The sequence below is a fragment of the Callorhinus ursinus genome, unplaced genomic scaffold, assembly GCF_003265705.2.
Source record: "Callorhinus ursinus isolate GAN/ISIS: 27379988/994484 unplaced genomic scaffold, GSC_fseal_2.0 scaffold23, whole genome shotgun sequence".
NCBI classification, from domain to species: domain Eukaryota; kingdom Metazoa; phylum Chordata; class Mammalia; order Carnivora; family Otariidae; genus Callorhinus; species Callorhinus ursinus.
In genome coordinates this window covers 19,709,721-19,735,524 of record NW_027397085.1, presented here as the reverse complement: position 1 = coordinate 19,735,524, position 25,804 = coordinate 19,709,721, and the positions used below count along the sequence as shown (strand labels likewise).

General features: G+C 34.6%; 1 protein-coding gene across 4 annotated transcripts in view; it reads right to left on the bottom strand.

Moving 5' to 3' along the window:
* Window positions 1–25,804, bottom strand: part of IL6ST (interleukin 6 cytokine family signal transducer) — a 52,577-nt gene that overhangs the window by 12,844 nt on the left and 13,929 nt on the right. For 2 of the 4 annotated variants that reach the window (XM_025892334.2, XM_073905474.1), the window contains 11 exons: window positions 21,374–21,453; window positions 15,877–16,182; window positions 14,863–14,983; window positions 8,776–8,942; window positions 8,079–8,233; window positions 6,175–6,334; window positions 4,196–4,278; window positions 3,321–3,531; window positions 2,693–2,875; window positions 492–593; window positions 172–318 (listed from right to left, as the gene is read on the bottom strand). In XM_025892334.2, coding sequence (XP_025748119.1) covers window positions 172–318; window positions 492–593; window positions 2,693–2,875; window positions 3,321–3,531; window positions 4,196–4,278; window positions 6,175–6,334; window positions 8,079–8,233; window positions 8,776–8,942; window positions 14,863–14,983; window positions 15,877–16,182; window positions 21,374–21,437 — 1,699 coding nt within the window. In that variant the 5' untranslated portion in view covers window positions 21,438–21,453. Of the gene's footprint in view, window positions 1–171; window positions 319–491; window positions 594–2,692; window positions 2,876–3,320; window positions 3,532–4,195; window positions 4,279–5,757; window positions 6,034–6,174; window positions 6,335–8,078; window positions 8,234–8,775; window positions 8,943–14,862; window positions 14,984–15,876; window positions 16,183–21,373; window positions 21,454–25,804 lie in introns of those variants that run through there. The other 2 variants (XM_073905475.1, XM_025892335.2) reach the window with 2 other exon arrangements.

Below are 25,804 nucleotides of genomic sequence, written 5' to 3'. Positions count from 1 at the left end.
ATGCAGTTATTTCTTTAATAGGATCATGAAAGCAACCATAAGGCATATTCTTCAGATGTCTCTTTTCTGATGATAATATACTCTAAGATATATAACTTAAGGAGGTGAGACTTAACATTTAAAAGCTTAAGAAAAAAACCAGTAATTCTTAATAACTGATAGTTTTATTACCAGTTTCATTTCCAATGATGGTTCTATAAAATATAGTATAATTCCGGATAAATCCATTCTGAACATCAACAGGAAGTTGGTCCCACTCTAAGACAGCTTCATTTTTCCCCACTTTTTTTGTCCGAACAGTAGGTCCTTTGGAAGGTGCTAGAATAGAAGTATTTGATAACTGAAAATCATTATAATTCAGTATATCACTAGAATTTACTAAAATTTATTATATTTGAACACCGTAAGACATATCCTTATTTAAAAAAAGATAAAATGTCTTTGTTAATAGAAAACTCAACATATTTCAAAGAAAATGAATTTGGACTTACGAGCTTGTTTAAGGTATGCTTTTATAGACTCAGGGCTTCCTGGTCCATCAGCATATATTGGAGTAACTGTTATCAAATAACATTTGCTCTCTGCTAGGTTCCCTAAAGAAAGAATAGGAGAGTAAGCGTTTTTTTCCCGTAATAAAAAAAAAGTCTAACTCCATTATTTATTTTTACACTATAATTTCATGGTTATTGAACTTTCTTTTCAAACTGCAGTTTTTTTTTAATTTTTTTGTTATGTGAATCACCATACATTATTATTGATGTAGTGTTCCATGATTGTTTGTGCATAACACCCAGTGCTCCACGCAGAATGTGCCCTCTTTAATGCCCATCACCAGGCTAACCCATCCCCCCACCCCCCCTACCCTCTAGAACCCTCAGTTTGTTTTTCAGAGTCCATCGTCTCTCATGGTTCATCTCCCCCTCCGACTTACTCCCCTTCATTCTTCCCCTCCTATCTCCTTTTTTTTTTCTTAACATATGTTGCATTATTTGTTTCACAAGTACAGATCTGTGATTCAACAGTCTTGCACAATTCACAGCACTCACCATGGCACATACCCTTCCCAATGTCTATCACCCAGCCACCCCATCCCTCCCACCACCCACCACTCAGCAACACTCATCAAACTGCAGCTTTAAAGCATTGCTTTTTGTGTCCTGGATTCAAGCTTAATAGAGTAAAGCTATTTATGAAAGTATAAGCTTACTTTCATTGCCAATATGGTGGAAATATTTATCAGTAAAAGTAATTATTATATTTATATCAGGACTTATAAAACACTGATTTCAAATTATCCTTGGTCTTATAGCTTCAGTGTTTGTACATCTCAACTAATTCTCAGAAAACTGCCTAAAGACCCACTAGTAAGAGCTAGGGAAATGGCCCTGGTTTGTAACTGGGGAAAAAAAGAATTAGTACTATTTCCCCCAAAGGGTAAAAAAAAATTTTTAAATAAAGTTATCTTGAATACCTCATTTATAATCTCTTCAAATTAACAAAGTAATCTATTCCTTTAATACACAATAGTAAAATCTTTTTTAAAGCTTTTTATATAGAATTTTATCTGTCCACATCAGAAAATAAGGTATTTGTTATACTGAAATTTATACATTCAACAAGAACTTTTATTTCCTTAACTATTACTCATAAAGTTATATATGCTCCTTTGCTTTCTTAAACAGAGTATTTTACTTTTTCTTGATGACTCAATATTATCAAGAAGATAAATTAAGTGTTGAACTCTGCTGTAATACAGTGATGTTATCAGAACTATGAGCTATTGGGGCTCCCTGTGCAACCTGAAGGTCTCTGGAGATTATGCTATGCTTTCTTAAAAACATTTCTATTGTCTAGTTACTACCAACATGCATCTTCTCTCTAGCTCCACCTTGCTTTTGATAAGGCTGATAAACTAACCAATCTTATTAAAATTGTTTATTAAATAAGAGGTTAATGAGGGCCAAATAGCCTGTTTTATAAATAAAACAAACTTTATGGCAGATTTGTCCTTGTTTACAGCTTTTCTCTAATTAATCATATTATTCATAGCTGAATTCTAATGGTTCTCCTTCTTTACTAAAACAAAACAAAACAAAACACATACAAGCTGAGTGTTTTCTCTTTAAAGCTGTTTTATCACTTCAAAGCCACAGAGTAAGTTGTATCTTAAAACACAGGGCAATCACTATTTTGGAGCTCTACAACATCATTACTTTCTGTCCATTACAACTTCCAGTTAAAAGACATAAGGAAATCTGAGTTCTAATTCTGCTTCCCCTATTCAACAGCTTTAAGAGTTTAACAAGTCATTCAGATGCTACAGGAAAATATTTTCTCATTGCAGGATGAGGAGTTAAATCAGGTATAGAAAAAATGCAACTAATTACAAGCAGAGGTCATATTATCTTATAGTTCTCTTTACAGTGTTTTAAGTGTTCCTTTGAGATCAAAACACTTAACTCTAAAGAGAAGATACTATTAGACCCACTTTGTCAATAAACAGACCCTGCAATTGAATGAGGTTATATGTGACTTGGTGAGAGTTACACATCTGGCAAACTAGATGTAACTAGTAACTGATAAACTGAAAATCTTTTCAGGGGACCACAACATCTGTAAAGCACACAAAAATATGTAAAAGAAAAATCTGTCTAAAGGATATCAACTTAAAATTTTTTCTAGCCAGGTATACCTCTTAAATAGGTGCGGTGTACAGTACCATCTTCTTGTTGCCAGTCTGGGATACAGGGCGATTTATCTGATAATACACACCATTCAAGTACGTATTTGTTTACAGATTCATTTGGAGCAGTCCATTCTACCCAAAGCATATTATCTTTGGGAAATGCTTTAAGATCCGTTACAGGGCGAGTAGCTTTAAAACAAAGTTTGAATACTGATATGATAAATGAACATTAAAAAAACTTGAAATTTTGATATTTTACATTTCCATAACCAGTTTTTGTAGCACATATTAATATGTATTTCCATTTACAATTTATTTGAAACTAAAATTCTTCAAATGTTTTCTACATATAAATGGCATTTTTTCTTCTTTGAAAGCAATGAACAATATATTTAAGTCATATTCACCTTTGGTTCCCAGAGCCTTAATATTTAAAAAACCAGGTAACCAATCAGAAAAGGCCGAAATGAATTAAGCAGTTTACTCCAAAGTCTATTTAAGTGAGCCACATAATAATGGAACAAATTATTTGGCTGTTGACTTAGAATAATTATGCACTATGCCTCAGAATATCTTCTACATGTGGAACCACTTTTTCCCATCCGTAAGTCAACTCCATCTCACAGACACAAACCTTGAAAATCATAAGCAGGAATAGTTAAAACAGCTGCATCTGATTTGCCAACCAGATTTCTTGCTGTCAGAGTTGCTATGTAACGATCATTTGTGATGTTTACTGTCCATTTTGTGTCATTAACTGTGTAATTCCGTAAACGTGATTTCCATCTTGTGAGAGTCACTTCATAATCCAAAATTTTTCCATTGGCTTCAAAAGGAGGCAATGTCTATAATAAAATAGTTTATTTTAAAAATGTATTTAATAAAAGTTAATCAGTTTTCTCCATGTTCACAAATTCTACTGTTATGTCAAACCTCTAAATGTTTAACTGAAAGGTCCTGGCAACCTCATTTACAAGTCAGTACCTTAAGTAAAACTACTACATAGTAAATGAAGAGTAAACCCATGACTCTGACTAGGAGGGAAAGTAGCACTATTTCATTAGCTTTTAGTTCTGTATAGTACCTGCACTGTGGCTATCTGGCCCTAAATTATATTTTATGCCTGAGTATTTTTCTATTTTTTTTTTTTAGTATGATATGCTTGCAGACTTATGGAGTTGACAATAATTTTGTATTTCCTATTATTGGCATACATTTTGATTACTCAAAACCTTTAATAATTATTTTCTATGAGGCACTCAGGAAAGTTCAATGACAGATAAGATCCTTCTCATAGAACTTTAAATGGAATTGTGATGAAGTATTTATGAAAAAAAACCTGCAGCTTATGGCCCTTTTATGTAGTATATACAAAGCTTTGTGTTTCTATTTATCAAGTGTTTTCCTGATATTAAGATGAATAAAAATTTAAGTGAAACTACACTCACAATGCCATATAAAATGTATTTATGTTAAGTGATAAAAGAACATAAACATGCAATTTTTTACCTTCCATATGAGTTGTACAGATCTATAGCCATGAGTATGGGATGGCTCTATCTTATACCAGAAACTTGGTGCCTTGGATGGTCCTAGAGAAATGACATAAACTTTTTAAAATAAAATTTTTTAACAATAAAATATAATCCTGGAAATTATTCTCTTCCTTTGTTCTTAATATTCTTGCCCTTCAGTCACTGTTTAAACTGTCATTTGCCCCACCCTAGCATGCTATGCCTGGGTCTTTCTTTAGTCAGGATGAAGCTTGATAATTTAGATTATATCGGGATACTTTTCTAATCTTTAAATTGTAAAGCTACAAACATATCCTAAGGTATAACCAAAGATGGATCACCATTTCTTACTGCTAAAAATCAAACTGAAAAATTTTATTTAAGTATATACTTAAAACTCCTAAATGTATGTATGTAAGAATATAAAACAAAATAAATGGGAGTAAATGTGGGCTAAGTTTATTACCTTATGTTAGGATGACTGTTGACAGGATGTAATAAATATGAATTCACAGTGTTGTTATCATAATCACCAACAATGTGAAAAATGAAAATCCACTTTATAAAACCAAGTATCAAATGCTATTAGGTTTTAAAAATTCCTATGGAATCAACTGATGTTTCAAAATTTTTGTAAGTGCAATTATAAGATATGGTTCAATAGAATAAAAAAGGATCTGAATAAAATCTAAGCAGTGATATGATGATTATAAAGAGGGATTACAGAGAACAAAAGAGAGAAAAGAAAGAGGCAAGACTGGGGACAAGGCTGCCCATATAGGAGGTTCAAAGAGATACACATACATGAGTATACAAAATAAAGACCAAGAAACTATAATGAAAATGTTACAGGCCAGAAAGACTTCCTAACATAAAAAGAACCTAGAGGAATCATTCATTAAGTTGAAGAAATGCTTAATCTAATGGTTCATAATTTTCCAGGTATCTTTCTGACAAAGGTTATGTACCATCTCCCCAGAAAACGTACAGAGGCACTAATGATAATATTTTGCCCACACCTGAAGTAGTTCAGGAACCACCCTCCTCTCGCCTCCCTTCTGCAACTGACCCACCAGCTTTCAAGGCCCCAAGCATCCCAGTTTAAGAATTCCTGGCTGAGACAAAGAAATCCAGTTGAAGACCCCCAAATCAGCAATAGCAGAATTGCTTTCTTTCATGTCATTTATGAGAATAAGAGAAAATTCTTAGTGGAGAAAGGTAGTTTACTTTTTTGCCTCTCTCATTTCACTATCTAAACCTCTGGTGGAGCTGGAAGTGAAGGGATAGAGGTGGTACAGGAGGTTTTAAAGCCAGAGCTGTTGCCATTGACACCTGAAGGGTGAAACTATGGAAGAAAACTGTTCAAAAAGAAAAATCTGTATGCTACAGGACTATTTCTTGACTGCTACAAAAGAAATTACTGATGTTAACTGCTATGGGCAGGGATCTTACCTTGGACCCCATATACCCTTTTATGAATTTTGGATTCTGTACTATATGCCCTATATGATCGTGGGGGGAAAAAAAGGAAAATGAAAATAAACCAAAACTCCAGGATTCTTTTCCAGGGGTTTATTAAGTGCTGGTAGAAATAAACAAATAATAGTACAAACATTACTTCTGACAGTGAGGGACCATGGTATATTTTGTTAGTATCATTTTAATGAGTCGGGATATGATTCTCTAGGGATATCTCTGAACCACTGTCCTTTAATAAAATGTTCTGGACTTAACTGTTAGGTCAGTGGTTTTCTCTTGGTCATTCCATGATAATTTTATTAGGAATCAAATAGATTTATACCATCAATAATGCACACTTTATATCCCGATGTCCTTAAAGAGAATAAAAGTGTAAAATACAAGTTTGAATAAAATGATCACAAAATAAGAAGGAACGAGGTCTGTATTATTAAAACCAGACACAATTCATAGTCGTTAATTCCAAAACCTTCCTCATATATCTTAGTTACTCACTATCTTCATATGTAATACCACTTGCTTCTTCACTCCAGTCACTCCAGAATCCTTTACCATCTTCCTTCATACAACGAATCCTAAACACATATTCTGTAAAAGGTTTAAGGTCCTGGACAGTGAATGAAGATCGGGTGGATGCTGTATCTTCAGGAGGAATCTGAAATCAAAGCAGATCAACCAATAAAAAACCCGATGGCATTTATTTTAACTGTCCTAAATTCTCCAAGATTTTGGAAACTGATTTAATGAAACAAGACTAATAAATTAAGCTCTGGAGATATAAATGGAAATCAAAAAGCAGTCTAAGTTAATGAAGTAAATAGATGTGGGAAGTATGGAAAACATCTATTATTAATCCTTCATTTATTTATTTTTTTTCTTCCATGGGGCCTGTATCGCTTACGGTCTCAGCAGGAAAAAGATGGTATACTCCAAGTAGAATTTAATTCAAGAAGGGTTTACACAAAAGGAAGTATGGGCTGAGTGTAGGGAAACCTTAGATAGTGGTCATTACTCAGGGGCTTGTAGCTGTTACTACCCCTAGGCCAAAAGGGATGAGGGGAGGTACCAGAAACTGGGAGAAGAGGGTCAGATGGGGTTAATCTGAGAGGAGCAGTGACCTTAGGCTGAAAGACATGGGCAGCTCCAGGGAGGAAGGAGGGAAAATAAGTAATGCTGATCTCACTTGTCCCTCTTGCCAGACCCCCTGCTCCCATTAACCACATTCACTAGGAAACCAGAGAGAATATGAACCCACAGATGAAATCCATACAGGTCAGCATTCCAAGACAGAGTAGAGAAGAGAAGAGCACAGTGCAGCTCTCAATAGGAAAAAGGAAGATATCCAGCTCAATCAAGAAAAACAAAAGGTATCATTGTATACAAACTTGGTTTTCAGGAAAAGAGAGAATATAAATAACTGATTCTACTACTCTGAGATTTCAATACTGAATACAAAGTAGGTGTCAATTTTTTTTGTTATCAATGAATTAAGAGTCTATGATATCAAAAAACTATTTTGAAGTTCAGGTATGCATCCTCTCTACAACATGAAGCATGAATCCATGTTCATTTGTTGCTTTTTCTAACTTTATTTTGAGCAGCCCTTCAGATAAGTGGAATGGAGAGCAGAAGTATTAACATCATGGGCTCAAATCCCTTATGAGCTCATTATTGCAACAAGAAAAAGCAAAAGCATAGTGTTTGTGCCAAATGAAATTATAACAAAGAATATTTTGTGGAGCGCAATTATATGGTATTGGTCTTTTTAAAAGTTCTAAGTACTTCTTTTGGTGACAGCATCATCTCTGGATACACGTGTTCTGTTCCTTTTCAGTCTTGTAAGTTCCCCACAACTCCTTCCTTTACTAAGAAGTTGACATGCTTTCTAAAAAAGGTCTAGATAGTAAATATTTTAGGCTGTGGGCCAGATAGTCTCTGTTCCAACTACTCAACTTGCCCACTGCAGCACAAAATAGCCAAAGACAATAAAAAACAAAAAACCGAGTGTGGCTGTGTTCCAATAAAACTTTATTTATAGAGACAGATGGCAGGCTGAAATTGGCCTGCAGATTTAGTTTGCCAACCCCTGCTCTACCTTAGTCAAATAATCTCTTCATGTACTCCCCACTTAATTTGCTTATGTTTTGTGTTCCTTTCACCTCCCATCAAAAATACTAGTCCTTATCACCTGGTATCACTTCCATACTTCACTTAAAAGCTACTGCACTCAGCAAAACTGTTTTTTCTATCTGAATGTCTTCCTGTTTGCCCTTGCATGAAATACAGATCAAGAAGATGTGTCAAGCAAAATATTTCATATAACCACCACCTTAGGATATTGAGACTTTTAGGTTAGAGGGTTGTAAGACTTTTTGCATAAACAGTAACTTGCAATTTACCTGGCTCCAAATTGAGGCATCTCTGGTCTTATATTGAATGTTGTATTTCAGTCTTATAAAACCCTGAATACTTGAGTTGATCCATGTCAATTTTAAGATACTGGAAAGTTCCTCTGAGTTGCTTACGGATAAATTATGTGGCGGATTGGGCTTCACTGAAGAATAAAATAAATCCGAATGTTTATCATGGTTTATTTTTACAACTTCTTATACAAACTCAAACATACTACTTATATTTTATTTCACAATATTTATTTATTCTTACCAAATGAACTAATTTTTTTGAAAACAATGTGATATCATACTATTATATTGGAGAGGAAAGGTTTCCAAAGAAATTTTAGTTTTCTCTGTCAAGTAATTGTATGCTTGTTAATCTTTTTAGGTTCAGTTATCAAAAGACAAATATTTATGATATATGTAAAGAAAAAGACAATTAAAAAAACGTGTACTATAATTGCTATGTTGTAAAATGTTTGATAATTGCATAAATACTAGCAGATAACATTCAAAGTGAAAACTACTGTAGTATAGTTGGATTATTAAGATTTTTCCAGATTATTTTTAATGTTGATAAAATAAATTTGTAAAAATCACTAAAATAATGATTATTTCTGTATTAATTAAAATCTAAAAACTAAATTAATAAGCCACTGCATATATCCTAATAAATTCTCAAATTCAGATTTATAACTACCTTTATCTACAGGATCAAAATTTATATGATCTGATGTAACCTTCCCAAGAGCATTCTCTGCTTCTACCCAGACTTCAATGTTGACAAAATACACAGGAGAATAATCAACAGTACATGAGGTGGGAGTATCACGTTTTGTTTTACAATCAGCAAACTTCTCTGTTGCCCTAAATACAAAAATGGAAGAATCGGTCATTAAAAACAGATTTTAAAAAATTAGAGTAAAAAAGGTTACTTGATGAGACCCAGATTGTTACAGCTTAAAATAAAATTTCTTAAAAACTATCATGCTTTCCTTTAAAACTGAGTTTGATCTATATCTTAAAACATATTATTTTCAAATTTTTACCCCAAGAACATTACATTTAGAATACTATACTCTATCCCCAATGACCCTTCTCCAAAAATAATTTCCTGTGATCTTCTTTCCATTCCTGAAACAGAATCCTTACTGTACCTGCAATGTCCTTCTTTAAGCACAGTATGATTTTTCTAAGCACAATATGCTAGGAGGTGACAGGAGGACAGGGATAAGTATTTCTGTCAACCCCAGAAAATCCCCTTAGCCTCTTTCCAGTCAAACCCAGGTAAACACTTTCTGATTTCTATCACCAAAAAAGTTTCAAGTGGATAATACTATTTACTCACTTATATTTAAATTATGCATCAATTAAAAAGACATATACACACACATACACACATTTTTTTAAAATAAAAGGGTAAGTCAAAACCACAACAGGTAACTTTTATGAATTACTATGATGTATACCTGAAACAAACAGGATACTGTATATCAATTATATCTCACTTTAAAAATTCCTAAAACTCAAAAGCAAAATGAAAACATGAACTCTTGTATTGAGTTGGTGCTGTAACACATAGAAAACTATTTTAAGTGTCTTTTTTTGTTTAAAGATTTTATTCATTTACTTGACAGAGAGAGAGAGAGCAGAATCAGGGGGAGCGGGAGAGGGAGAAGCAGGCTCCTTGCTGGGCAAGGAGCCTGATTCAGAGCTCAGTTTGGAACCCGGGATCATGAACTGAGCCGAAGGCAGATGCTGAACCGACTGCACCACACAGGCGGCCCCTTTAAGTAGCTTTAAAATTTAAGTAGCTTTTTAAAACAGTAATTTAACTATATCCTTAGTGAAGAAAAACAATCTTAAAATTCTTTTTAGTATTCACATTGTTGGTACCGATACTGGCATTGCTATTCTGCAGCTGTTATGCTTACTGAGATAAAGCAAATGAGTTATTATATTGGTGCTTCTGGAGACCAAGGTTTTCAGCACAGAAGAAAGATGTAGATGTTAGATGGATGAAATTAAGTAAAAACAGGTAGTCCAGATTTTAAACTGGAAATACCAGTATTAGCGCATGATGTATTTTACCTTAAAAACATTTCCTAGCTGTTTCTGCTGTAAAAGCCTAGAAGTAACAAGCTCCCCTAGCACCCAGACTGTAGTCTCTAAACAGCAGTTCCTACTAAATGGAACCATGGCTATATAGGAAATGGCTGATTCTAGGTCTGGGGCAGGACATATATACGAAGGTGAATCTGGAAAATCACGTCATATCAGAAAGGAAGGAAGCTGTCCAAGACTAATGAATGAAGTCAAAAGGAAGAGCCAACCTGAGTCTAAGTTCCTACTAACCAAGGATGGGACAACATAAGTATCAAGAAAAACAATGGTAATGGACTGAAACACATCAAATATTTTTCAATATAAATTCATAATGAAGGGAAAAACCCCTCATCCTTTGGAGGATGCTAGAGAACTAACTCTTTATAAAATTGGTTAGAAAGGGAAAACATTAATACCATTTTGGTTCTCTATACAAACTGTCCCTCAGGGTAACCAACAGTTGAAAGTTTTAAGTATATCAGGTTTTAAAAAAAAGAATACCACTATTTTGTACCTCATGTACAAATAATGATCGCTGATGGCTCAAACCTTTAAATGAAAAACTAATGGGACGCAACACGGTTAAATTCCCAAAACATTCTGCTGAGTCATAACCTTTCACAGAAGAGGACATACTGTATCATTACATTTACATGACATTCAGAACAAGCAAAACTTTATAGTGAAGAAAATCAATTCAGTAGTTGCCTTGTGGGATGGGGTGAGATAGGGTGGTGGATAGGACTGACTGGGCAGGAGCAGAAGTGAACTTTCTGGGGGTATGAGTAATGTTTTATATCTTGATAAGGGTCTGAGTTACATAACTGTACTAGTCAAAAGGCATTGACTGATACACTTAAGGTATCTAAGTATATTTAAAGATGCACATAAATTCTAATTACATCTAATTAATAATGTAAACACTGAGGTGTTTAAGGATGAAGTATACTAATGCCTGCAAGTCACTTTCAAATACATAAAAGATGGACAGGTGGAGAGAAGGATGCAGAGATAAACATATATGTGATAAGGCAAACACAGTAAAATGTTAATTGTAGGATCTAGGTGATGGATCTGTATAAGCATTCACTGTGAAGTTCCTCCAGCTTTTATATGATAAAAACTGCTGGTAAGAACTGTTTTAGATCAATTTGTACTAATGTATGCAGAGTGTGTCAGTCATGTCAAAGCCAAGTCCAAAAAACAAAAACCTATCTTTGAAAAACAAAAAAAAGGAAATTTTATAACAAATGTATCAAGCTGACAGCACCTGAAACCACCTCTCAATCTTAGTATCAGAAAAACAAAAGCTCTCAACCAAAAGATTTGTTAGATCTAATGGATGAATTCAGTAAAGTTGCACAATACAAAATTAAAATACAAAAATCAGTAGTGCTTCTATACACTTACAATGAATTTTCTGAAAAAGAAAGAAATCTATCCCACTTACAACAGCATCAAGAACTATAAAATAGGAATAAATTTAACTAGGAAGGTAAAAGACCTCTACTCTGAAAACTACAAGACACTGATGAAAGAAATCAAAGACACAATAAATGTGCTCATGAATTCAAAGAACGAATACCATTAAAACGTCACAGAAGCCATCTATAGATTCAATGCAATCCTTATCAAGCTTCCAATGGTAATTTTTTACAAAAGTAGAGAAAAACACTCCTAAAATTTATGTGGAAACACAAAGGACTGAATAGTCAAAAATATCCTGAGAAAAAAAGAATAAAGCTGGAAACATCACACTTCCTGATTTCAAGCTATACTATAAAGTTTAAGTCATCAAAACAGTTCTACCATAAAAACAAACACACCAATGGAACAGAACAGAAAGCCTGAAAATAAACCCAAACACAATTCAACTAATTATGCCAATTAATATTTGACAAGGGAGCCAGGGGAATTCCTGATGGAATAGTGCTGGGATAATTGGATATTCACCTACAAAAGAATGAAATTATCCCCTATCTTATACCTTTCACAAAAATGAACTCAAAATAGATTAAAGACTTCAATGTATGACTTCAAACCATGAAACTCCTATAAGAAAATACAGGAATAAAGCTCTGTGACATGGGTCATAGTACTGATTTTTTGGATATGACACTCAAAGCACAAGCAAAAATAAAAAAGAGACAAGTAGAACTACATGAAACTAAAAATGTGGGGCACCTGCCTGGCTCAATCAGTTGAGTATCTGTCTGCCTTTGGCTCAGGTCATGATTCCAGAGTCCTGGGATCGAGCCCCATGTTGGGCTCTCCCTTTGCTACTCCCCCTACTTGTGCTCTCTTGCTCTGTCAAATAAATAAAAAAATTTAAAATAAAAATAAAAATCTGCATAGAAACCATTAACAAAGTGCAAAGACAACCTACAGAATAGGAAAAAATATTTGGAAGCCATAGATCTGATAAGGGGTTAATATTCATAATATATAAAGAACTCCTACAACTCAACAGCAAAAAAACAACCCAAATAAAAAATTGGTAGAAGACCTGAACAGACATTTCTCCAAAGAAGATATATGAAAGGGCAATCGGTACATGAGAAGACACTCAGCATCACCTGTCATGGGAAGAATGTTAATTAAAACCATAATGAGATATTGCCTCATGCCTGTGAGAATGGCCATGATCAAAAAGATAACAAATGTTTGTTTGCATATGGAGAAAAGGGAACCCTTATGCACTGTTGGTGAAATTATAAAGTGCTATAGCCACTATGAAAAAGATGGAAGATCCTAAAAAAAATTCAAAATAAAACTACTGTATGATCCAGGAATTCCACTTCTGGGAATACATCCAAATGAATCAAAAACACTATCTCAAAAAGGTATCTGCACCTCCTTGTTCACAGCAACATTATTTACAACAGCCAAGACATGGAAACAGGATTAAGTGTCCATCAATGGATGAATGGATAAAGAAGTTGTGGACTATTATTCAGCCATAAAAAATGCAGAAATCCTACATTTGCAAGAACATAGGTATACCTTGAAGGCATTATGCTACATGAAATAATAGAGATAAAGACAAATACTTAGGATTTCACTTGTTTGTGGAATCTAAAAGAAACAAACAAAAAGACCAAACTCACAAAAAAGAGATAAGACTTGTGGTTACCAGAGGCAGAGGGTGGGGAGAGGGGAAATTGGAGGAAGGTGGTCAAAAGGTACAAACTTCTATTTATAAAATACTAAGAACTAGGGATAATGTACAACATGACTATAGCCAACATTATTGTATGATATATAGGAAAGGTGTGGATAGAGTAAAGCCTATGAATTACCACAAGGAGAAAATTTTTTTCCTTCTTTTTTATCTATACAAAAAGAAGGATGTTAGATAAACCAATTGTGGAAATCACTTCACAATTTAGGTAAATCAAACCACTACGCTATATGCCTTAAACTTATACAGTAATGTGTATCAATGATTTCACAATAAAACTGGAAAAGATAAAAATGACAGAAATAGTAGACATAAATTGTCTAATTGTTTATTACTCCACGTTACATTAAGATAAAATATGGTGTGCACCTAAAAAAAAAAGAAAGAAAAGAAGAAAAAGGGAAGAAAAAGAATCTAACACTCCGTGGTGGGTCCTGACTGGAAGTATATACCACCCCTACGGATTACTTTCGGGAAAAAAAAGATCAAACCCTAATCTAATCAAGTGTCTAGATCTAACAGCAACTTCTAGGAAAAAAAAAGGGACAGAGGAATATGTTAAACAATGTATTAACTGTTACTTTAACAATTGAATTGCAAAGAAAAAGATGAGAAAACCAGGCAGAATCTATAGTAAAACTGTGATATGTTTTTACATATCAATTTGCAATGCATGGAAATTATTTAGATCATGATTTGATGACTTGTAAAAATATATACAAATATTCATGGCACAGGGCGCCTGGGTGGCTCAGTTGGTTAAGCGACTGCCTTCGGCTCAGGTCATGATCCTGGAGTCCTGGGATCGAGTCCCGCATTGGGCTCCCTGCTCAGCGGGGAGTCTGCTTCTCCCTCTGACTCTCCCCCCTCTCATGCTCTCTCTCTCATTCTCTCTCTCAAATAAATAAATAAAATCTTTAAAAAAAATATTCATGGCACAGCATAGGAAATACAGTCAATGATATTTTAACAGTGTTATATAATGACAGAAGCTATGCTTGTGGTGAGCATTGCCTAAGATATGGAGAAGTTGAATCACTATGTTGTATGGCTGAAACTATTATAACACTGTATGTCAACTATACTCAAAAAAATTAAAAAATATGTATATACATATATTCATGAAACATCTGAGGAAACATGAATACTAACTGAAAATGGGGTAACCTATTAAAGTTTCTTCAATGGTATTATAATGGTATATAATGTGTCTTAAAAAAGTATCCCTATCTTTTAGATATGAACTAAAATATTTATGGATGAGATGATATGACGTCTGAGATTTTCTTCAAGATAATTTGGGATGGGGTATATAGAAGACTGGTCATGCGCTGGATGACAAACACATGGGAATTTATTAAACTATTCTTTCCACTTTTATATGTTTAGATGCTTTAAAAGCTTAAAAATTTGCATTTAATATTTCCACTTGAAGAAATACTCCAGCACAAATGACTAAATTAGTAAGTTCAATCTACAAAAAATTTAAAAACAACTTGCCATTCAGATTTTAAAGTGAAGTTTGTTTCCAGGTATGTTTCCCTTCCAGGATCCCACTGACACATCATTTTCTTTCCTTCATTCACAATGCAACTCAAATTTTTAGGTTTTTCTGGAGGCACTAAAAGGGAAAAATGAGCCATTTTCAAAAAGCTTTATATCCACAAATAACATGCAGTTTATATACTACCCAAGACATATGCAATCTAAATTAGATGGAAAAAAACAAACAAACATGAGCAAAATGTATGGACATAATGAAATTCGACTAGTGACTAAAAAAATAATTTCTATTTAAATTTGTACTTTTTAGATTAAGTAATATACATTTTCTATAACTGTCCCTAACTAGCATGTTTCAAATTAATTTTCTACACAAAATCAACTTCATTTATAACTGGATAAGAATATTAACTGATTTCTCCATGAAGTGTATTTTAAAAAGTATTACTGCATGTTAGTAAAAGCCAAGTAAATGGAAACAAATGATTCACATATTTCTCTTCCTATTGTTTTCTGAAACTCCGCTGGAGGAAAAGCAAATACCAAAATTATGGTTTTGGGGATCCATCAATTTGACAATGCACTCTTGGATCATACTAAGTTTATTTACTCTGACACAGAAGGACTTTCTCCAGTATTTATTCACTTTCTTCAGATAGTTTGTTCTATATGTGCATCTTTTCAGCAATTAAAGGATACTGAAAGTTACTATGAATACACTCACAAATTTCAATTCAACACTGCCTTTTTGCGGGTCTCATGTAAAAAGTTTTCTAGAAAACTGAGAGATACTTGACTTTCAAGAAAGATATAAATCTTATGTTACTCTTCAAACTTTTTGTATAGTAGTAATACAACAAATGGAATTCCACTTCAAACCTTTTTTAAAAACAAGTATGTCCAAAAGTCAATGAACCAAAAAATAACTGCACTTCATGAAGACCAACAGACATTACAAATGAAATTCAAGAGTCATAACAAAGTTTGAAATAAGACAAAAACAAAACTTACAGCCTGAAATTATTCTGATTCCATAAACATTCTGATCAATCTGTCCAAATGTACGAATGTTGCAAGTGAGCTGAGTATTTAATAAAGATGTATCTGTAAACGTGACACTAGATGCTGTTCTATTTATGATGGTGTACTGTTCTTTAGGAACCGTAAGATGGTTTGTTTTCCAGAAAATGTAACTAGCATTTACATGAAAATAATCCATACATTTTTCTTTTAGCACACAAACTGCAGTGAAATTAGAACCAAGTTGTAGAACTGGAGATTCAGGTTTGATATAACCACATGGATCTAGAAGTTCACCTGAAAAGAAACAAGAGAAAATATAAAAATGGACTGAATTATTCTAGTATAAAATGGTATTTCATATCAATGCAGTCCCTCAATCTTCACTAAAATATCTCTTGAAGACAGGGAAAAAGAATTACACAGTGAAAAATAATATGGCGAGAATTCAGTGCCTCACAGTATAAAGAAATATACAAATTATAAGGCTGATGAAAAAAACCTATCTATGCAAGCTTCAGCCCTTTTTATAATATTGTAACTTTGCTTTAGAAAAACAGACTGCCTGCAGCATGATTCACACTTACTCCACCACCAATTCTGTTCCTCTATTCAGACCCAGGGTCTAAAACCCTCCAGCAAACAGGCAGTGGTAGGCTTTATCCCTCTCTAGTCCTGAATGGTGTTGGGGATGTGGATGGGGCCAGGGAAGATAGTATACATTGCTCATTTTATCAAAATTCAGACAACAAAGGAAATAGCAAGAGAGCAACAAAAAACATAACTAGAACAAGATGGTCAAATATTATTAGTTTTAACAATAAATGTATGGGATAAAATCCCATATTAAAAACAAAAAAATCAGCCTGTATAAAAAGTAACTATACCACAGCTGTATGCTTTAACTATCACCTAACTCCATGCTGATGACAACTAAATCCGTATCTCCAGCTCTAACTTCCTACTGTTTTCAATAACTTGCGAGACCTATCCATCTGAGATACTTCCTAAGTACTTTAAGATGAACATATCTAAAGGGCACCAGGCTGGCCCAACTGGTTGAGCGTCTGACTCTTGGTTTTGGCTCAGGTTTTTCATCTCATGGGTCCTAGGATCGAGCCCCATGTCAGGCTCTGTGCTCAGTGAATCTGCTTGAGATTCTCTCCCTCTGCCCTTCCCCCCAATGACCCGCTCTTTCTCTCAAATAAATCTTTAAAAAAAAAAAACAAAACACACATCTAAAACTTTATGCATCACAGTCCCTTTCAAACTTACTCTTATTTCTCTACTTCTGCTAACAGCACTATTTATATCCAGTTATCCAGGCCGGATACCTTGTAGTCATCTTCAACACCTCTTCCAACTTCACAATATTGCAGTGTGTCTTGTTGGTTCTGTATTCTTAATATGTCTATCAACCTCTTTCTCACCAGCCCTTTTTGCCTCCTGAAGCTCAGGCCATTATACTGCAGTCTGACCTCCTTCCAGTTTATCCTTTATGTTGCTATCAGAGTTACTATTCAAAATGATCAGGCCATTTCCGTATTTTAAATTATTTAATGGCTGCCTACACCATCAAGATAAAATCCTAATTACTTGGCTTGATTCACGAGCCTCATTGCCCAGAAACATAAGGCAACTTTCCCTAGTGAATCCTTTTGCCAATGGGTTCTTGCGTGGCAACCCATCCTAACTGAAGTTCAGTTTTTTCACTTGGAAAATGAAGTTAATAAAACCTATCTTTTTTTTTTTAAGATTTTATTTATTTATTTGACAGAGAGAGAGAAAGTACAAGCAGGGGGAATGGCAGGCAGAGGGAGAAGCAGACTCTCCGCTGGACAGGGAGCCTGATGTGGGACTCAATCACAGGCCCCTGAGATCATGAACTGAGCCGAAGGCAGACACTTAACCAAATGAGCCACCCAGGCGCCCATAATAAAAGCTATCTTGAAGAGTTTTTGAGATTAAAAATTACTTATATAAAAGCACCTATTACAATGCCCGATATTCAACAGTCCACCAATAACAAATGGTAGTCTATCATAATTATTATTACTCTCCAAAGAATATCAAGTCACACTGATAGGGTCTGGAAGACTCTCAAAGTCAGCAGGAAGAATTAAAAACAGTTTTTTGCAGTTAAAACTATACTCCCAAATGGAATCCTGGAACCTCATAAAATCTATAATGCCCCGAGTAGGAAAGTGTATTTCTTTGTTTCAAAACTTATAAGGTGGGCTCTTTATATGACCTTGCTATTATTTATACATAGCTACAGTAAATCCCAGTGCACATATTACTCCACACTTCCATACGTATGGAACTTCATCTTGTGGGATACTAGTAAGTTATCCTGTGATACTGGGCCAGTCCTTACAACTCCCTAGACCTCACTTTATTTCCTTGGTAAAATCGCTCCTGTTTTACTTACTTTCTCTAAAGTAATAAGGAAGAGTAAATATGAAATATATATACATATATACTTCATATATATATACTATATAAAGTATACTTATACTTTGATATACTTCATAACTAAAGAGTTATGAAATACAGAGTACTAAAGAACATAAGACATAACTACAGACTCAGTATTAATAATTTTTAATCACACAGAGTAAGATAGATACTAGAAATGAGTAATGTTCCAAAGTGAAACATAGGCTCATTAAAATCTTCCCATGCCAAATTAATCCCATTTTTACGGGGCTACTAAGCTATTTGAGATTAAATTGTAGAAAGAGAACATTTTAATTTTAAAAAGGTATTTGATAAACTTAGTTGGGATCATGTAGACAAGATGAAGATATACGGATTAGAATATACCATAACAGGTAACAGCTTAACATTACAAAACTGCTGATACCCGGCTGTTCTTGATCTACAAAAACAGAAATTTAATAGGTTCAAAAAAGAGATTCTTAATTGGTTGATTACTCGGGGCGCCTGGGTGGCTAAGTCGTTAAGCGTCTGCCTTCGGCTCACGTCATGGTCCCAGGGTCCTGGGATTGAGCCCCGCATCGGGCTCCCTGCTCCGCAGGAGGCCTGCTTCTCCCTCTCCCACTCCCCCTGCTTGTGTTCCCTTTCTCGCTGTGTCTCTGTCAAATGAATAAACAAAATCTTAAAAAAAAAAAAAAACTGGTTGATTACTCATATATAAAAAAATACTACAAAAAAAAGTCAGCGAGAGAGGTCTAAGTAAAGTATGCTGAAGTACCTGCTTTCAATCCTTGCAGCAGACTGTATTTTCCAAACATGGTCACACCTATATATTTATCCTATCCCACATGCTTTTCTTACAATGTGACTGGTACTCCTTCCACAAAGAAATGGGGTCAACATTCCCCTCCTGCCCTCAGATGTGTGTGGGTGCTTATGTCTGCCCCAGCCAATGGAGTGTGCTATGTGACTATCTAGACTGTTAAAACAACACAACTTTCGACTAGTGTTCTTTTTCTCTTGGGACATTTGTCCTTGGAACCCAGTCACATGTTGCAGGGAAGCCAAGGCCACATGGGGAGACCACATGTGGTGTTCTGGCCAACAAGCCTAGCAAAGCCCTCAGCCTACAGCCAGCATCAACACCAGACATATAAATGAATGTGCCTTCAGATGATTCTAGTCCCCAATCTTTGAATATTCCAGGTAACGCCCCAGACATCACAGAGCAAAGATGGAATAGTCTAGCTATGCCCAACTTTATTCCTGACACACACACAAACTGTAAGAAATAATAATTACTGTCATTTCAAGTCGTGAAGTTTTAGAGTAATTTGTGAGGCGGCAATAACATACTTCCGTTATTTGGAACGTGTTTTTCAGTAATTTGGCAGAAAACAGACACACACAAACACATACAAAATTAGCAAAGGACAAGACTATGAAGGATTGCCAACACTTTGGATGTTAGTATTAGAATTAAAATTACTTTAAAAGATTAGACCAAAAGGCCAAAACTAATATAATGAAATTTGCTAGAAAAGAAAATATCGCTCATTTAGGCTGAGATTAAATAAATATAGGGTAAGGCAGAAGTGGATTAAAAGTAATTCATGTGAAAACCTAAGAATTTTCACTGACCAGTAGCTTAACAAGAAACTATGGTCTATCTTAGCTGGCAAAAAACTAGGCTGACTGAATAAGAATGATGTTCAGATCAAAGTAAGTAATAAAATGACTATACTTAGACCATGTACAGTTCTGGTACATTAATTTTTAAGTGCATTTTTATTAGAACCTCAATAATAATTCTATAATTACTATCCTTTTTATAATGTTTACTGTGGGCCAGGCATTGTCCAGATGCCTTGTGTATAGTAACTCATTTAATCCTCACAATACCCCTAGGAGTCAGGAATCATTATTATCTCCATCTTATAGATCAAGAAACTGATACAGATCAAGTGACTGGCCGAAGTCCTATAGCTAGTAAGTGCAAGAGGTGTGATGGTCTAGTATTTCAAATGTGCTATGGGCAACCAAGAGAAGAATCAGGAGGGCAATCAGCATGTACAGGGTTAGAAGCCAAGTCCTATAAAGAAAAATGAGGACAACTGGGTAAGTTTAGTTTGGGCAAGAGAGGCCTTAGAGACACATGAAAGCAGTCCTTCAATATTTTCCAAGAGTTGAACAGTGGGAAGAGAAAGTAGGATTACTCTAGAACTAGGGATAATGGGAAAAAGTAACAAGAAGGAAAATTTGGGCTCAAGAATAAGGGAAGATTTTCTAAACAACAATTTCCAAAATCAGTTTTATGTCACTTGAAGTGTTCAAAAAGAAGTCGCATTCCTAGATTTAGAAAGGGGATGATTTACAGCAGTGCTTCTCAAACTATCTGTGGTGAAAGATCAGTTTGGTTTTTTACCCCCAATCTTTCACAGACTTACACTTTTGCTCTATACCATGTTTAATGAGTTAAGTCCAGTGATCACATGCTTGGATGTCACAGCTATGTCAAATTGTTAAGAGTTTCTAAACATATATTCTTAATTTCTGTACTGCTCTCATTGTGAATTAATAACAACCAGTTCTCAGACAGGCATCAGGCTGTGGACCAGTTTGAGCAGTACTGCTCCAGACCTCTTTATTCTGGTATCACGATCACACTGCTGTTCAGTGACACCTTTGGCTATTAAAAAGTGAAGTGCTAAAAGTTAACAGATTTTCTCCTATGTATTAAAAAAATGCCCAAAAAACCAACAACATATTTCCCCCCCTCCCACCTTAAAGTTATTGTTAGTATACCTAAACAGCATTTAGGATTACTGGGTGACTGTTTCTACTCAAACTGTAATTTATCAGGAGTATTTTTACATTTCAAAATCATTTTTAGGTTAGGACAGCATTATTCTCTCAATAGTGAGCCTAAAAAAAAAAAAACACATTAACATAATTACATAATTATGAAGCCGCTTAATTATATAATTATACAAAAATATATAAACCTGATTTGTGAGATTGGGAGGTAGGGTATTTTCATGAACCTTACCTACAGATTCAGTGGTGAAGAAGATAAACAATGCGTGCACTATCCAAGTCTGCAATGCCAACATCTTGCATTAGATATTTCTGTAAAAGACACATATAGTATTATTTTTATTATTTTTCCTCTTATTACACACAGTAAGTGAAGACACAATTCCTAATGCTCTTGTTTCCACTGGATAGCTGTCTTCTAAAAGGTGGTAAAATTTTATGAGAATGCAGAAAACAAATTTAAATCTTCAGAATATTTTCCTTTATTCCCACTGGAGTTATGGTTACGTAAAATAGTGATGGAACACAACTTATACTTTAAGATTAATTAAAAGAGCAATCCTGTTTCTTTATTATGTGAAGACTTACACTATTAGTAAATACTGTGTGAGACAGTACTTCAGACAGACAAATTTCTACATGGCAAAACCCACCAAAAGCAACCTCAAAAGATATTTGCCAAAATGGAAAAAAAAGTTTCTAATTCATACCATGACCAAAAATATCCCCTGCTATATGAAGAATGTCTACAAATCACTAAAAAATTCCAACACCTAGTAGAAAAACTAGCAAGGTGAGCTGAATAGGCAATTTATAGAAAAGAATATACAAATTATTTAAAACATATGAAATGATACTTTCAACCTCACTCATAATGAGAGGTGCAAATTAAACTACCCCAGAAAGGAATGCAAGATGATACAGACACTTTGGAAAACAATTTGGCAGTTCTTTACCAAGTTAAATGTACATAATAATCCATATTTCCACTAAGAATGTATCCAAGAGAACTAAAAATACACGTCCACATGAAGACTTATACTCAAATGTTCATAGCAGCTTTATTCGTAACAGTCCCAAACTAAAAACAACCCAAATGTCTATCAACTGGAGAATGGATAAACAAATACCCAAACAATGGTATATCCATACAATAGAATACCATTCACCAATAAAAGGGAATGAATTAGTGATACCTGCAAGAGCATGAATGAGAATGAATCTCAAAAGCATTACGCTGAATAAAGGAAGACACACAAAACAGGCTATGTACTGCTGAATTCCATTTACAGGGTATTTGACAAATGGCACAACCAGGGTGACAGAAAGCAGATCAGGGGGCTGGCTTGGGCTGAAGTGGAAAAGGGGAATAAATGTAAAGAGGCACAAAAGAACTTTCAGGGGTGACAGGAATGTTCCATGACCTGATTGGGGTAGTGATAAAACTCTATATATAATTTGTCAAAATTCACTGAATTGTATCAAGAATTATGAAAGCAATGAGATTTTACCCTACTTGCAAGCGAACAAGTTAGCCTGCTAGTTCCATGGATACTGGGAGAAGACATGAGACTCCTGTGTCAGAGACAAAGGACCTTGTTACTCATACCAGGAGCAGCATTCTCAGAGTATCAGCATTTTCTTGAGCCAGCTGCCTGGGCCCCAATTCCGACAGAGCATTGTGAAGAGGGACTGGTAACACCTGTACACACAGTGGGTCATGTTATAGGAGGGGAAGACTGAGCTTAAGAGACCCAGATCTTTTAAAATGGCAGTAAGCATGCCTGCCTTTTACTCTGGAGACAGATACTATCTCTATTTTCCAAGGCTGTAAACAAATCTTCAAGAGACATATGGGGAATTGTTTCCTAACAAACTGTACACTAAAAATTGATGAATTTTATTTTTTATAAATTAGACCTCAATTAAAACCCAACAGAATCTACCCAGGCAAGGTAGTCAAAAGAAATGAGTGCTTCACTCCTCTAAAAGACACGTACAAGAATGTTCATACAAGTTTTATTTAAGTACTGAAAAGTAGAAGCAACCAAAAACACAAACACAGTAGAACAGAAAAATTCAAGTAACTCAATCATAGCAATGAAAAAAGAATTACAGGTACTGACAATATGACTGAATTTCCTATATAACAGAGAAGAAATGAGACAAAAATGTGTATGAAGTTCAAAATCAGGCAAATGTAATCTGTGGTGATAGAGAACAGTGGTTATCCTTTTTGGGGAGTGGGGAAGAGGGCAGAAGTGAGCATTCTGGGATGCGGACATGCTCTATACTTTGAACTAGATGGTGATTAAAAATTCACTGAGCTATAACCTTGTGATCTGTGGACTTTATTGTATGTAAGTTGTACTTAGTAAAAACAGTAAACAAACAAAACAAAACAACCCCAGTATCATTTCCAGTTTTGGCAAAAATATAAAAAATAAAAAACTATCAACACAGTATTTTGAGACTATGACATAAAGGCATTCTCAACTCTGCACTTACAGTCTAAAATGGCATAAGCTTCCCAACAAACTGTGGGAATTTAAAACTGAATTTTACTGTTTGTAAATTAGAGCTCAATTATAAATAAAACAACTATCCAGATAAGGTGTATGCCCAGTTTTGCATTATCGATCAAAATTAAAATATCTATATGTTTGAATCTAATGATTCTATTTCTAGTATTTTATCCTACAGATATGAGCAGAACAATACATATATGGTTATTCACTATAGCAGTTTTTAATAATAAAAGGTTGATGCACAAATAGGGGACTAAATTATGGTACATCCAAATATAGCATACAAGTAGCTACGAAAAAAATGAGGACGCTCTAGATCTCTACCTAGAGATGTGTAATGATATCTAAAATACATAAAATAAAAAAATAAAATACTGTTAAGGTAGAGAACAGTGTATTTATTTGTGGGGAGAAACCAAAAAAAGACAAAACACACACTCATTTCCTTATATACGCATAAAATACCTCTACAAGGATAAAAACTCAAAGACTGGCTGCCACTGGATGAGATACCAGGGTAGGGAGGAGATGCTCTACCATATACTCCTTGCACCTTTCCAATGTTGTACCATGTGACTTCAGTACTTAGTCAAAAACTAAATTTAAATTAAAAAATATTTGTGTAAACTCTCTCCCAAATAAAACTATCAACTTCTTGATGAGGGCTTCATCACAGTACTGCATTTGGAATACAGTGTTTTTTTATTAAATATCAATACTAACTTGACTTTATGTACTCCCTACCCATGTAACAGTCACTCTATAATTTGCTCAGGATAAAAGAATGAAGTTGTAGGAACCATTTTCCTCCACCTGTTTTATTTACTTCCTAACTTCAAATAGTCCCGTATCAGAAAAATCCACATCATTCAACTGTTCATCAAAACAAAATGAAGAAAATATCTCTGCATGCTGGTAGAGCAGTATGTGGTCATGCCACCCTGACCACCCACACCAAGTACCTTGTTCACACTGTGGAGAGGATTCTCTATAGTTCCTGGAAACTGGCAATCTTTTCATTGATGCACTATATTCTTAGAACAAAACTCTGACACAAGAGGTCCCATAAAGGTATTTATAGTTACCACAAAGCAATTAGATTTATCTAAGCAGGGCCATGAAACACAGTATATAAAAGGAAAACAGGCAAAGAAGGTTTCACATTTTAATAGTTAGAAAGTAACGTTTCCTGGGACGGACGCCTAGGTGGCTCCATCAGTTAAGCATCAAGCACCTGCCTTCAGCTCAGGTCATGATCCCAGGATCCTAGGACTGAGCCCTGAGTCAGGCTTCCTGCTCAGCCAGGAGTCTACTTTTCCCTCTCCCTACGCCCCTCCCCTGTTTGTGCGCACGTTCTCTCTCAAATAAATAAAATCTTAAAAAAAAAAAAGGTAACATTTCCTAATTTTTAAAGGATTGTCATTGAGATGTGATGAAGAAAGATCTTTTCAAAGTCCCAACCTAAGAGATGGAACACAGTAGCACTACCTAAAATATTAAATGCAATATAGTCAACTTCATTTTGGGGCTTATCTTGTTTTAAAGTGGACAAAATTGACAGTATAGTGCATACTGTTCCTCTCTTTTCATTTTGACAACAGTACACATTATCCTCCCGCATCTCTGGCAGAATTTTCCATGTATATATTATAACCACATATTGCATACAATGATTTTCCTTGAAATTTGCATCTTATTTTGGAAGATTCTATGAAACCAAAACATTAACTACTAAGCAGAGATACAGGGAAGGTTTATCCCAAGCACTGAGTGGTCCTTCTAGAGTGGCAACTCCTCAACTATGGTGGTTCAAACACGGTAATGTGCTGAAAGGTGCTGTAAGATGCATCACAACTAATTCACTATTGTTAAAGTAATAAAGCTTACAAATGATTTTTAAAAATTAAAACAAATCAAGATTATCCCTATAGTTGATCACTCTTATTCATTTTCATTCCCATGAATTTTCTTAAGTGGGAGAAAATGCACTGGAGTTATAACTGATAAATATTTAATAGTTTTGCCCTTCATAAATTCTTTTTGTTACTTATAGATTACGATTTTTGAGTCTTTTTTTTTTACTTTGATGCAAGGACAAAATGAAAAAGCATGAGTAATATATTTAGATATAGATT